We start from the raw sequence: 14,700 nt of genomic DNA on the forward strand, positions 1-14,700 counted from the left end.
CTCTCTTGGTCGTAGGGCTCTCTCTTGGTCGTAGGGCTCTCTCTTGGTCGTAGGGCTCTCTCTTGGTCGTAGGGCTCTCTCTTGGCTGTAGGGCTCTCTTGGCTGTAGGGGTTCTCTTAGCTTTAGGGGTTCTCTTGGCTGTAGGCTTTGTCTTGGCTGTAGGCTTTGTCTTGACTGTAGGGTTCTCTTGGCTGTAGGCTTTCTCTTGGCTGTAGGCTTTCTCTTGGCTGTAGGCTTTCTCTTGGCTGTAGGCTTTCTCTTGGCTGTAGGCTTTCTCTTGGCTGTAGGCTTTGTCTTGGCTGTAGGCTTTGTCTTGGCTGTAGGCTTTCTCTTGGCTGTAGGCTTTCTCTTGGCTGTAGGGTTTCTCTTGGCTGTAGGGTTTCTCTTGGCTGTAGGGTTTCTCTTGGCTGTAGGGTTTCTCTTTGCTGTATTAGTAGAGGTTTCTCTTGGCCGTAGGGTTTCTCTTGACTGTAGGGTTTCTTTTGGCATGTAGTAGTGGAGGGTTTCTCTTGGCCGTAGGGTTTCTCTTGGAAGTAGGGTTTCTCTTGACTGTAGGGTTTCTCTTTGCTGTATTTGTAGAGGTTTCTCTTGGCTGTAGGGTTTCTCTTGGCTGTAGAGTTTCTCTTGGCTGTAGGGTTCTCTTGGCTGTAGGGTTTCTCTTGGCTGTAGGGTTTCTCTTGGCTGTAGTAGTGGAGGGTTTCTCTTGGCTGTAGGGTTTCTCTTGGCTGTAGGGTTTCTCTTGGCTGTAGGGTTTCTCTTGGCTGTAGGGTTTCTCTTGGCTGTAGGGTTTCTCTTGGCTGTAGGGTTTCTCTTGGCTGTAGGGTTTCTCTTGGCTGTAGGGTTTCTCTTGGCTGTAGGGTTTCTCTTGGCTGTAGGGTTTCTCTTGGCTGTAGTAGTGGAGGGTTTCTCTTGGCTGTAGGGTTTCTCTTGGCTGTAGGGTTCTCTTGGCTGTAGGGTTTCTCTTGGCTGTAGGGTTCTCTTGGCTGTAGGGTTTCTCTTGGCTGTAGGGTTCTCTTGGCTGTAGGGTTTCTCTTGGCTGTAGGGTTCTCTTTGCTGTATTAGTAGATGTTTCTCTTGGCTGTAGGGTTCTCTTGGCTGTAGGGTTCTCTTGGCTGTAGGGTTCTCTTGGCTGTAGGGTTTCTCTTGGCTGTAGGGTTCTCTTGGCTGTAGGGGTTCTCTTGGCTGTAGGGTTTCTCTTGGCTGTAGGGTTCTCTTGGCTGTAGGGTTTCTCTTGGCTGTAGGGTTTCTCTTTGCTGTATTAGTAGATGTTTCTCTTGGCTGTAGGGTTTCTCTTGGCTGTAGGGTTTCTCTTGGCTGTAGGGTTTCTCTTGGCTGTAGGGTTTCTCTTGGCTGTAGGGTTTCTCTTGACTGTAGAATTTCTCTTGGCTGTAGGGTTTCTCTTGGCTGTAGTAGTGGAGGGTTTCTCTTGGCTGTAGGGTTTCTCTTGGCTGTAGGGTTTCTCTTGGCTGTAGGGTTCTCTTGGCTGTAGGGTTTCTCTTGGCTGTAGGGTTCTCTTGGCTGTAGGGTTTCTCTTGGCTGTAGGGTTCTCTTTGCTGTATTTTGTAGATGTTTCTCTTGGCTGTAGGGTTCTCTTTGCTGTAGGGTTTCTCTTTTCTGTAGGGTTCTCTTGGCTGTAGGGTTTCTCTTGGCTGTAGGGTTTCTCTTGGCTGTAGGGGTTCTCTTGGCTGTAGGGGTTTCTCTTGGCTGTAGGGTTTCTCTTGGCTGTAGGGTTTCTCTTGGCTGTAGGGTTTCTCTTGGCTGTAGGGTTTCTCTTTGCTGTATTAGTAGAGGTTTCTCTTGGCTGTAGGGTTTCTCTTGGTTGTAGGGTAGTCTTGGAGGGTTTCTCTTGGCTGTAGGGTTTCTCTTGGCTGTAGGGTTTCTCTTTGCTGTATTAGTAGAGGTTTCTCTTGGCTGTAGGGTTTCTCTTAGCTGTAGGGTTTCTCTTGGCTGTAGGGTTTATCTTGGCTGTAGGGTTTCTCTTGGCTGTAGTAGTGGAGGGTTTCTCTTGGCTGTAGGGTTTCTCTTGGCTGTAGGGTTTCTCTTTGCTGTAGGGTTTCTCTTGGCTGTAGGGTTTCTCTTTGCTGTATTAGTTTCTCTTGAGAGGTTTCTCTTGGCTGTAGGGTTTCTCTTGGCTGTAGTAGTGGAGGGTTTCTCTTGGCTGTAGGGTTTCTCTTGGCTGTAGGGTTTCTCTTTGCTGTATTAGTAGTAGGGTTTCTCTTGGCTGTAGGGTTTCTCTTGGCTGTAGGGTTTCTCTTGGCTGTAGAATTTATCTTGGCTGTAGGGTTTCTCTTGGCTGTAGTAGTGGAGGGTTTCTCTTGGCTGTAGGGTTCTCTTGGCTGTAGGGTTTCTCTTTGCTGTAGGGTCTTTGGCTGTAGGGTTTCTCTTGGCTGTAGGGTTTCTCTTTGCTGTAGGGTTTCTCTTTTCTGTAGGGTTCTCTTTGCTGTATTAGTAGTTCTCTTTGCTGTAGGGTTTCTCTTTGCTGTAGGGTTTCTCTTTGCTGTAGGGTTTCTCTTTGCTGTAGGGTTTCTCTTGGCTGTAGGGTTTCTCTTGGCTGTAGTAGTGGAGGGTTCTCTTGGTTGTAGGGTTTCTCTTGGTTGTAGGGTTTCTCTTGGTTGTAGGGTTTCTCTTGGTTGTAGGGTTTCTCTTGGTTGTAGGGTTTCTCTTGGTTGTAGGGTTTCTCTTGTCTGTAGGGTTTCTCTTGGCTGTAGGGTTTCTCTTGGCTGTAGGGTTTCTCTTGACTGTAGAATTTCTCTTGGCTGTAGGGTTTCTCTTGGCTGTAGTAGTGGAGGGTTTCTCTTGGCTGTAGGGTTTCTCTTGGCTGTAGGGTTTCTCTTTGCTGTAGTAGTAGAGGTTTCTCTTGGCTGTAGGGTTTCTCTTTGCTGTATTAGTAGAGGTTTCTCTTGGCTGTAGGGTTTCTCTTTGCTGTATTAGTAGAGGTTTCTCTTGGCTGTAGGGTTTCTCTTTGCTGTATTAGTAGAGGTTTCTCTTGGCTGTAGGGTTTCTCTTGGCTGTAGGGTTTCTCTTGGCTGTAGAATTTCTCTTGGCTGTAGGGTTTCTCTTGGCTGTAGTAGTGGAGGGTTTCTCTTGGCTGTAGGGTTTCTCTTGGCTGTAGGGTTTCTCTTTGCTGTAGGGTCTTTGCTGTAGGGTCTTTGCTGTAGGGTTTCTCTTTGCTGTGTAGGGTTTCTCTTTGCTGTAGGGTTTCTCTTTGCTGTAGGGTTTCTCTTTGCTGTAGGGTTTCTCTTTGCTGTAGGGTTTCTCTTTGCTGTAGGGTTTCTCTTTGCTGTAGGGTTTCTCTTTGCTGTAGGGTTTCTCTTGGCTGTAGGGTTTCTCTTGGCTGTAGGGTTTCTCTTGGCTGTAGTAGTGGAGGGGTTCTCTTGGTTGTAGGGTTTCTCTTGGTTGTAGGGTTTCTCTTGGTTGTAGGGTTTCTCTTGGATGTAGGGTTTCTCTTTGCTGTATTAGTAGAGGTTTCGCTTGGCTGTAGGGTTTCGCTTGGCTGTAGGGTTCTCTTGGCTGTAGGGTTTCTCATTGCTGTATTAGTAGAGGTTTCTCTTGGCTGTCTTAGTAGAGGATTCTCTTGGCTGTCTTAGTAGAGGGTTCTCTTGGCTGTAGTAGTAGAGGGTTCTCTTGGCTGTAGTAGTAGAGGGTTCTCTTGGCTGTAGTAGTAGAGGGATTATGATGAATGGCCGCAATTTTCCAGCGTGCTCTCTGTGGGTGTTAGAAAGTGTGTGTGTTTGTTAAACAGCCATCACTAGCACAGAGAGGCGCCTGCCTGCCGACAGACTTGACATCATTAACTACTTTAATAAATGGAAGACTAGTCACTTTAATAATGCCACTTTAAGATTGTTTACATATCTCGCATTACTTATCTCAGAGTATGTAGTGTATACTGTATACTACACTATCTATTGCATCTTAGCTGCTCTGTCAATACTCATCCATATATTTTATACTTATATATATTCCTATCCCATTCCTTTACTAGATTGTGCGTATTAGGTTTTGTTGTGGAATTGTTAGATATTACCTGTTAGATACTGCTACACTGTTAAATCTAGAAGCACAAGCATTTCGCTACACTCACAATAACATCTGCTTACCATGTGTATGTGACCAATAACATTTGATTTGATTTGAAGTGGATGTGTGTTTGTGTTTTGTGAGTGTGTGTGTGTGTGTGTGTGTGGGGGGGGGGGGGCACAATGTACGTGAGGGTGGCTGGGGGATGGTCCAATGCAACGCTAGGATCCCTTTCCTGAAGTTGGAGCATTTCACATTTTTCAAACACCTGAAACAGCTTTTTCCTGCAATCTAGAGCCATTATCATTATGCTTTATTCTATGTAAAAAATATATATCTTTTTCTGCATATCTAAGCATGTATCTTGTGCTGTCTGTATCCTCCTGACTGGTGGTTATTTTTTTAAAGAAACTAAATATGCTAAAATCTGGGTTAAATATGGACAGGAATGTGTGTCTAATTCAGTACATTTACTAATTGCTTGCTTTTCTAAAGTCTACCAACCTTGCCAGCAGGAATGCCTGCTAAGATAGTTAGAACAAGCTAGCTACTCTAACTTGATTAGACATTGCTTCTTGGTAGCTAATTATGAGGTTGGGACATTGGGAACCTATCTGGGCTAGCTAAAGACAACTTTATAAATATCACGTTCGTTATATGAATCGGACCAAGGCGCAGCGTGGTATGTGTACATTCTTTATTATATTAAGAATGAACACTGAACAAACTAACCAAAATAACACGTACAAAGCTATACAAATGAGTACTGACAGGCAACTACACATAGACAAGAACCCACAAACACCAAAGGGAAATGGCTACTTAAATGATCCCCAATCAGAGACAATGATAAACAGCTGCCTCTGATTGGGAACCATATCAGGCCACCATAAACATACAAATACCTAGACCTACGAAACCCATTACATACAAAAACCCTAGACAATACAAAACCCCTAGACAATGCAAAAACTAGCGTAACCACCCGAGTCGCACCCTGACCTAACCAAATTATAAAGAAAACCGATATCTCAGGTCAGGGTGTGACAATAAAATTGCTAGGTGGCTATAGTACTATTACAGAGAAACAACAAACAAACGTGTCTGTTTCTACGTCTCGTATTTACCTCAGGCTCCACTGTGCTAGGCTATGATCTTATTTTCACACAATGCTTGTTGGCTCTCATACCTGAGGCATTCACTTGGTGTAGTAATGAAATGTAACAATGAGTATGGTTAAATGCACACAATAATATGATGACTGTGGATTGTCAGATTAATATAATAGTTTAAAAAGTTTACATGCTTTGCAAGAAGAATCATTTTCCTAATAATCCTGTTTCCAGGGACACATCTGAAATCGGGCTTCCTGATGGGATTTAGATCACCAATCAGAATAAACACTACCACAGCGACCATGTTATTTTGGGGAAACCTATTTGATTCTGTGTTCAGACGTGAAGTTTGTATGCGAAAACAATTTCTAAAATGTTGACTTTCAGTTTTTCAGAACTTACTTCACTGTCAACATTACCACTACTACTACCACCACAATCACTACACTGTCATCATTACCACTACTACTACCACCACAATCACTACACTGTCATCATTACCACTACTACTACCACCACAATCACTACACTGTCATCATTACCACTACTACTACCACCACAATCACTACACTGCCATCATTACCACTACTACTACTACCACCACAATCACTACACTGTCATCATTACTACTACTACTACTACCACCACAATCACTACACTGTCATCATTACCACTACTACTACTACTACCACCACCACAATCACTACACTGCCATCATTACCACTACTACTACCACCACAATCACTACACTGTCATCATTACTACTACTACTACTACCACCACAATCACTACACTGTCATCATTACCACTACTACTACTACCACCACAATCACTACACTGTCATCATTACCACTACTACTACTACCACCACAATCACTACACTGTCATCATTACCACTACTACTACTACTACTACCACCACAATCACTACACTGTCATCATTACCACTACTACTACTACTACCACCACAATCACTACACTGTCATCATTACCACTACTACTACTACTACCACCACAATCACTACACTGTCACCATTACCACTACTACTACCACCACAATCACAACACTGCCATCATTACCACTACTACTACCACCACAATCACTACACTGTCATCATTACCACTACTACTACTACCACCACAATCACTACACTGTCATCATTACCACTACTACTACTACTACCACCACAATCACTACACTGTCATCATTACCACTACTACTACTACCACCACAATCACTACACTGTCATCATTACCACTACTACTACTACCACCACAATCACTACACTGTCATCATTACTACTACTACCACAATCACTACACTGTCATCATTACTACTACTACCACAATCACTACACTGTCATCATTACTACTACTACCACAATCACTACACTGTCATCATTACTACTACTACCACAATCACTACACTGTCATCATTACCACTACTACCACAATCACTACACTGTCATCATTACCACTACTACTACTACTACCACCACCACAATCACTACACTGCCATCATTACCACTACTACTACCACCACAATCACTACACTGTCATCATTACTACTACTACTACTACCACCACAATCACTACACTGTCATCATTACCACTACTACTACTACCACCACAATCACTACACTGTCATCATTACCACTACTACTACTACCACCACAATCACTACACTGTCATCATTACCACTACTACTACTACCACCACAATCACTACACTGTCATCATTACCACTACTACTACTACCACCACAATCACTACACTGTCATCATTACCACTACTACTACTACCACCACAATCACTACACTGCCATCATTACCACTACTACTACTACCACCACAATCACTACACTGCCATCATTACCACTACTACTACTACCACCACAATCACTACACTGTCATCATTACCACTACTACTACTACCACCACAATCACTACACTGTCATCATTACTACTACTACCACAATCACTACACTGCCATCATTACCACTACTACTACTACCACCACAATCACTACACTGCCATCATTACCACTACTACTACTACCACCACAATCACTACACTGCCATCATTACCACTACTACTACCACCACAATCACTACACTGCCATCATTACCACTACTACTACCACCACAATCACTACACTGCCATCATTACCACTACTACTACCACCACAATCACTACACTGCCATCATTACCACTACTACTACTACCACCACAATCACTACACTGCCATCATTACCACTACTACTACTACCACCACAATCACTACACTGTCATCATTACCACTACTACTACTACCACCACAATCACTACACTGTCATCATTACTACTACTACCACAATCACTACACTGTCATCATTACTACTACTACCACAATCACTACACTGTCATCATTACTACTACTACCACAATCACTACACTGTCATCATTACCACTACTACTACCACCACAATCACTACACTGCCATCATTACCACTACTACTACTACCACCACAATCACTACACTGCCATCATTACCACTACTACTACTACCACCACAATCACTACACTGCCATCATTACCACTACTACTACTACCACCACAATCACTACACTGTCATCATTACCACTACTACTACTACCACCACAATCACTACACTGCCATCATTACCACTACTACTACTACCACAATCACTACACTGTCATCATTACTACTACTACCACAATCACTACACTGTCATCATTACTACTACTACCACAATCACTACACTGTCATCATTACCACTACTACTACTACCACCACAATCACTACACTGCCATCATTACCACTACTACTACCACCACAATCACTACACTGCCATCATTACCACTACTACTACCACCACAATCACTACACTGCCATCATTACCACTACTACTACCACCACAATCACTACACTGCCATCATTACCACTACTACTACCACCACAATCACTACACTGCCATCATTACCACTACTACTACCACCACAATCACTACACTGTCATCATTACCACTACTACTACCACCACAATCACTACACTGCCATCATTACCACTACTACTACCACCACAATCACTACACTGTCATCATTACCACTACTACTACCACCACAATCACTACACTGTCATCATTACCACTACTACTACCACCACAATCACTACACTGTCATCATTACCACTACTACTACCACCACAATCACTACACTGTCATCATTACCACTACTACTACCACCACAATCACTACACTGTCATCATTACCACTACTACTACTACTACTACCACAAATCACTACACTGTCATCATTACTACTACTACTACTACCACCACAATCACTACACTGTCATCATTACCACTACTACTACTACCACCACAATCACTACACTGTCATCATTACCACTACTACTACTACCACCACAATCACTACACTGTCATCATTACCACTACTACTACTACCACCACAATCACTACACTGTCATCATTACCACTACTACTACTACCACCACAATCACTACACTGTCATCATTACCACTACTACTACTACTACCACCACAATCACTACACTGTCATCATTACCACTACTACTACCACCACAATCACTACACTGCCATCATTACCACTACTACTACTACCACCACAATCACTACACTGTCATCATTACCACTACTACTACCACCACAATCACTACACTGTCATCATTACCACTACTACTACTACCACCACAATCACTACACTGCCATCATTACCACTACTACTACTACCACTACTATTTGGAATGATAAACAACAATAATAATAGTAATAACAATAATAGTAATAATAAATAAGTTACTGTTTACTATGCAGATGTTATTATTCAGTGTCCCTCAGGCTAAGGCGGGAAAATACATATTTAAATACATTGCTCCTTCGCCCATGAGTAGTTTTTCTTTTTCTTCTGGGTTTAATAAGTTCAAATTTGGAATAAATGTAGTAATTTCTGTGAATAATGATGATGATGATAATAATTATGATGCTCTCTCTTGCTCTCTCTCTCGCTCGCTCCCCCGCTCTCTTTTTGCCTGTCTGCAGGACAGACAGGGATCCCCAACCAATGATGTAGATGAGGATGATGAAGGTACATAGGGAAGGCTGTGTGGGGAGGAAGAGCAGCGCCTGACTCTCCTCCACTTTCATCCACTCTGAGCCGTACCGTCTAATTGGGTGGACGGAGCACAATGTCAGCCCCGCATCCCAAGAAGATGCGCGGAAAGGAGAGGACTGAGGTCGTGGGTGACTTTGCGCAGACAGCCAATGAGGAGTTTCGGAACAAGCTGATGGACCTCCAGATAGAAATGCAGCAGGAGAAGGGCAAGGTAGGCCCCTCCCCTCTGATGATGATAAGGATGCAATTGATGATGTTGATAATGCTATCATTATCTGTTGGTCTTTTGTGATCTACTGTTAATGATAGTATTAAGAATCATTATCTCTCTTTTTCCTATTCCCTTACAAATGTCACTCTTTCTCTCCTCCTCTTCCTCCCGTTTGTCTCGCTCCTCCCTTATCCTCTATCCCACCCTCCTCTCCCTCCCCTCTCCTCTATCCCACCCTCCTCTCCCTCCCCTCTCCTCTATCCCACCCTCCTCTCCCTCCCCTCTCCTCTATCCCACCCTCCTCTCCCTCCCCTCTCCTCTATCCCACCCTCCTCTCCCTCCCCTCTCCTCTGTCCCACCCTCCTCTCCCTCCCCTCTCCTCTGTCCCACCCTCCTGTCTCACCCTCCTCTCCCTCCCCTCTCCTCTGTCTCACCCTCCTCTCCCTCCCCTCTCCTCTGTCCCACCCTCCTGTCTCACCCTCCTCTCCCTCCCCTCTCCTCTGTCCCACGCTCCCCTCCCTCTCCTCCCCTGGGTAGGTCTCTAAGCTGAGAGAGCGTCTCCAGGAGCAGAGGCAAGCCAGGGAACTAGAACAACACAAACACACGGTGGTCCTCACCGACCTCCGCGCCAAACTGCACGAGGAGAAGCTCCGCGAGCTGGCCGCCGCCCGCGAGGCGTTGGCACGTCAACACGAGTTGGAGCTGGCGCGTACCATTAAGATCCGTGACGGGGAAGTGCACCGGCTGCAGGGGCTGGTCCACGCACTGAGGGACGGGGCTGCGGACAAGCTGAAGAGTGCCCTGCTAGGGGAGGCCCGGGAGGAGGCCAGGAGGGCCTTCGATGGGGAGAGACTCAGACTACAGCAGGAGGTAGGCTAGCCTGGGGGCTCAATTTGAATCCGACCTGCATTGTGGTATTTGCACAGGTTTTTTTTTTTTCCCATGGCCAATCAGAATCCTAGCCTGGTGCGGGTCATGCTACTGTTAATTCCTTCTACTACCAGCTAGACTCCCCTCACAGGCCTTGTTTCCAGAATAAGAAGCTTCAAGCCTGTGTTTAGCCTGGTCTTGAAAGTTGTTGTTCAGAGCATCTTCTTTGTTTCTAAAAGTCAAATCAAATCAATGTGACATTACTATGTCCCCAATCATCTTAATTGCTTCAGGGGGTGTATACTTGAAGTGTATACTAGATGGAAAGTGTAACGCTACACATGCTAGCTGTGTGTGTGTGTTCCCCCCAGGTCCTGAAGCAGGAGACGGCACGGAAGCAGGTTGAGGAGGCTCTGTCTAACTCGCTGCAGGCAGACAAGGCCAAAGCAGCCGACCTCCGAACAGCCTACCAGCAGCACCAGGATGAGATCAATCGCATCAAGAGAGACTGCGAGAGAGACATCCGCCGGGTGGTGAGTTCGACCGTAACGTGATCACACACCACGTGCCTGTCTGCAAACCGTAACCCCGGCCACAAATCCTAACTCCTGATCAATCCTAACCCACATCACACAAAGTCCATGTGTGAGACTGGAGTGTCTGGTCTGGTGAGTGACCTGAAAGTGAACCAAACTTCAAACCAAATTAGGACCATAAACCACATAAATCATTAACCACAGCTAACTGAAATGGGAACCACTCTCTAACAATAGATCTCATTCTCTCATTCTGTTCCGCGTATGCACTTCTACTGAAGTTTATCTTTAACTTATTGTAGTAATCTGACGGAGAGCTTGAATTGCACTATGTTGATCTCCAGTTGTATTTAACAGAGAGACTGATTAACTACAGCACAGAAGAACAGTGGAAGAACAGGGACAGAAAAGAGATCTCTGCAGCTGTAAAAACTTACAGCCACGGCTGTATTATTTCACAAGGAAACCGAAAGGGGGATGGGAACAGGTAAAGGAAGAGAGAGGGATGAGAGAAGGGAGTGGGATGAGGACAGGCTGAGAGAAGAACGGGGGGAGTGTGAACTAAGATTCATGAATTAATTTCTCTCAACAATGTTGGTGTCGTATAATTTGTTGGAGCCTTAGTCTGTAGTTGGAGAATAATGAGCTGGTTTGGAAGGAGGAGAGCAATGGGTTGGAGAATAATGAGCTGGTTTGGAAGGAGGAGAGCAATGGGTTGGAGAATAATGAGCTGGTTTGGAAGGAGGAGAGCAATAGGTTGGAGAATAATGAGCTGGTTTGGAAGGAGGAGAGCAATGGGTTGGAGAATAATGAGCTGGTTTGGAAGGAGGAGAGTAATGGGTTGGAGAATAATGAGCTGGTTTGGAAGGAGGAGAGCAATAGGTTGGAGAATAATGAGCTGGTTTGGAAGGAAGAGAGCAATGGGTTGGAGAATAATGAGCTGGTTTGGAAGGAAGAGAGCAATGGGTTGGAGAATAATGAGCTGGTTTGGAAGGAAGAGAGCAATGGGTTGGAGAATAATGAGCTGGTTTGGAAGGAGGAGAGCAATGGGTTGAAGTATAATGAGCTGGTTTGGAAGGAGGAGAGCAATGGGTTGAAGAATAATGAGCTGGTTTGGAAGGAGGAGAGTAATGGGTTGGAGAATAATGAGCTGGTTTGGAAGGAGGAGAGTAATGGGTTGGAGAATAATGAGCTGGTTTGGAAGGAGGAGAGTAATGGGTTGGAGAATAATGAGCTGGTTTGGAAGGAGGAGAGTAATGGGTTGGAGAATAATGAGCTGGTTTGGAAGGAGGAGAGTAATGGGTTGGAGAATAATGAGCTGGTTTGGAAGGAGGAGAGTAATGGGTTGGAGAATAATGAGCTGGTTTGGAAGGAGGAGAGTAATGGGTTGGAGAATAATGAGCTGGTTTGGAAGGAGGAGAGTAATGGGTTGGAGAATAATGAGCTGGTTTGGAAGGAGGAGAGTAATGGGTTGGAGAATAATGAGCTGGTTTGGAAGGAGGAGAGTAATGGGTTGGAGAATAATGAGCTGGTTTGGAAGGAGGAGAGTAATGGGTTGGAGAATAATGAGCTGGTTTGGAAGGAGGAGAGTAATGGGTTGGAGAATAATGAGCTGGTTTGGAAGGAGGAGAGTAATGGGTTGGAGAATAATGAGCTGGTTTGGAGGGAGGAGAGTAATGGGTTGGAGAATAATGAGCTGGTTTGGAAGGAGGAGAGTAATGGGTTGGAGAATAATGAGCTGGTTTGGAAGGAGGAGAGTAATGGGTTGGAGAATAATGAGCTGGTTTGGAAGGAGGAGAGTAATGGGTTGGAGAATAATGAGCTGGTTTGGAAGGAGGAGAGCAAATGGGTTGGAGAATAATGAGCTGGTTTGGAAGGAAGAGAGCAATGGGTTGGAGAATAATGAGCTGGTTTGGAAGGAGGAGAGTAATGGGTTGGAGAATAATGAGCTGGTTTGGAAGGAGGAGAGTAATGGGTTGGAGAATAATGAGCAGGTTTGGAAGGAGGAGAGTAATGGGTTGGAGAATAATGAGCTGGTTTGGAAGGAGGAGAGCAATGGGTTGGAGAATAATGAGCTGGTTTGGAAGGAGGAGAGCAATGGGTTGGAGAATAATGAGCTGGTTTGGAAGGAGGAGAGTAATGGGTTGGAGAATAATGAGCTGGTTTGGAAGGAGGAGAGTAATGGGTTGGAGAATAATGAGCTGGTTTGGAAGGAGGAGAGCAATGGGTTGGAGAATAATGAGCTGGTTTGGAAGGAGGAGAGTAATGGGTTGAAGAATAATGAGCTGGTTTGGAAGGAGGAGAGTAATGGGTTGGAGAATAATGAGCTGGTTTGGAAGGAGGAGAGTAATGGGTTGGAGAATAATGAGCTGGTTTGGAAGGAGGAGAGCAATGGGTTGAAGTATGAATGAATGAGAGGGAGAACAGCTGGAGATGAGGCTAAAGAGTTCCAGAGTGAAGATGTTACCTTTTCTCTCTGTCTCACTCTCACTGTCTCTCTCCTTCTCTCCATCCTCCCATCTCTCCTCACTATATTTGTCTCTCTCTTCTCTCCATCCTCCCATCTCTCCTCACTATATTTGTCTCTCTCCTTCTCTCCATCCTCCCATCTCTCCTCACTATATTTGTCTCTCTCCTTCTCTCCATCCTCCCATCTCTCCTCACTATATTTGTCTCTCTCCTTCTCTTCATCCTCCCATCTCTCCTCACTATATTTGTCTCTCTCCTTCTCTTCATCCTCCCATCTCTCCTCACTATTTGTCTCTCTCTCTCCTTCTCTCCATCCTCCCATCTCTCCTCACTATATTTGTCTCTCTCTCCTTCTCTTCATCCTCCCATCTCTCCTCACTATTTGTCTCTCTCTCCTTCTCTCCATCCTCCATCTCTCCTCACTATATTTGTCTCTCTCCTTCTCTTCATCCTCCCATCTCTCCTCACTATATTTGTCTCTGTCCTTCTCTCCATCCTCCCATCTCTCCTCACTATATTTGTCTCTCTCTCCTTCTCTCCATCCTCCCATCTCTCCTCACTATATTTGTCTCTCTCTCTCTTTACACCATCCTCCCATCTCTCCTCACTATATTTCTCTCTCTCTCTCCTTCTCTTCATCCTCCCATCTCTCCTCACAATATTTGTCTCTCTCTCCTTCTCTTCATCCTCCCATCTCTCCTCACTATATTTGTCTCTCTCCTTCTCTCCATCCTCCCATCTCTCCTCACCATATTTGTCTCTCTCCTTCTCTTCATCCTCCCATCTCTCCTCACTATTTTTGTCTCTCTCCTTCTCTCCATCCTCCCATCTCTCCTCACCATATTTGTCTCTCTCCTTCTCTTCATCCTCCCATCTCTCCTCACTATTTGTCTCTCTCTCTCCTTCTCTCCATCCTCCCATCTCTCCTCACTATATTTGTCTCTCTCCTTCTCTTCATCCTCCCATCTCTCCTCACTATTTGTCTCTCTCTCTCCTTCTCTCCATCCTCCCATCTCTCCTCACTATATTTGTCTCTCTCCTTCTCTTCATCCTCCCATCTCTCCTCACTATTTGTCTCTCTCTCTCCTTCTCTCCATCCTCCCATCTCTCCTCACTATATTTGTCTCTCTCTGTCCTTCTCTCCATCCTCCCATCTCTCCTCACTATATTTGTCTCTCTCTCCTTCTCTCCATCCTCCCATCTCTCCTCACTATATTTCTCTCTCTCCTTCTCTCCATCCTCCCATCTCTCCTCACTATATTTGTCTCTCTCCTTCTCTCCATCCTCCCATCTCTCCTCACTATATTTGTCTCTCTCTCTCTACACCATC

At 44.9% G+C, this 14,700-nt stretch overlaps 1 protein-coding gene across 4 annotated transcripts in view; it reads left to right on the forward strand.

Moving 5' to 3' along the window:
* The window catches only part of LOC118376053 (janus kinase and microtubule-interacting protein 1-like), a 56,513-nt gene that overhangs the window by 18,908 nt on the left and 22,905 nt on the right, over positions 1 to 14,700 (forward strand). For all 4 annotated transcript variants that reach the window (XM_052488206.1, XM_052488208.1, XM_052488209.1 and 1 more), the window contains exons 2-4: positions 9,212 to 9,495; positions 10,033 to 10,365; positions 10,737 to 10,898. In XM_052488206.1, coding sequence (XP_052344166.1) covers positions 9,358 to 9,495; positions 10,033 to 10,365; positions 10,737 to 10,898 — 633 coding nt within the window. In that variant the 5' untranslated portion in view covers positions 9,212 to 9,357. The remainder of the gene's footprint in view (positions 1 to 9,211; positions 9,496 to 10,032; positions 10,366 to 10,736; positions 10,899 to 14,700) is intronic.

Source organism: Oncorhynchus keta, chromosome 30, assembly GCF_023373465.1.
Source record: "Oncorhynchus keta strain PuntledgeMale-10-30-2019 chromosome 30, Oket_V2, whole genome shotgun sequence".
Taxonomy (NCBI): Eukaryota; Metazoa; Chordata; class Actinopteri; order Salmoniformes; family Salmonidae; genus Oncorhynchus; species Oncorhynchus keta.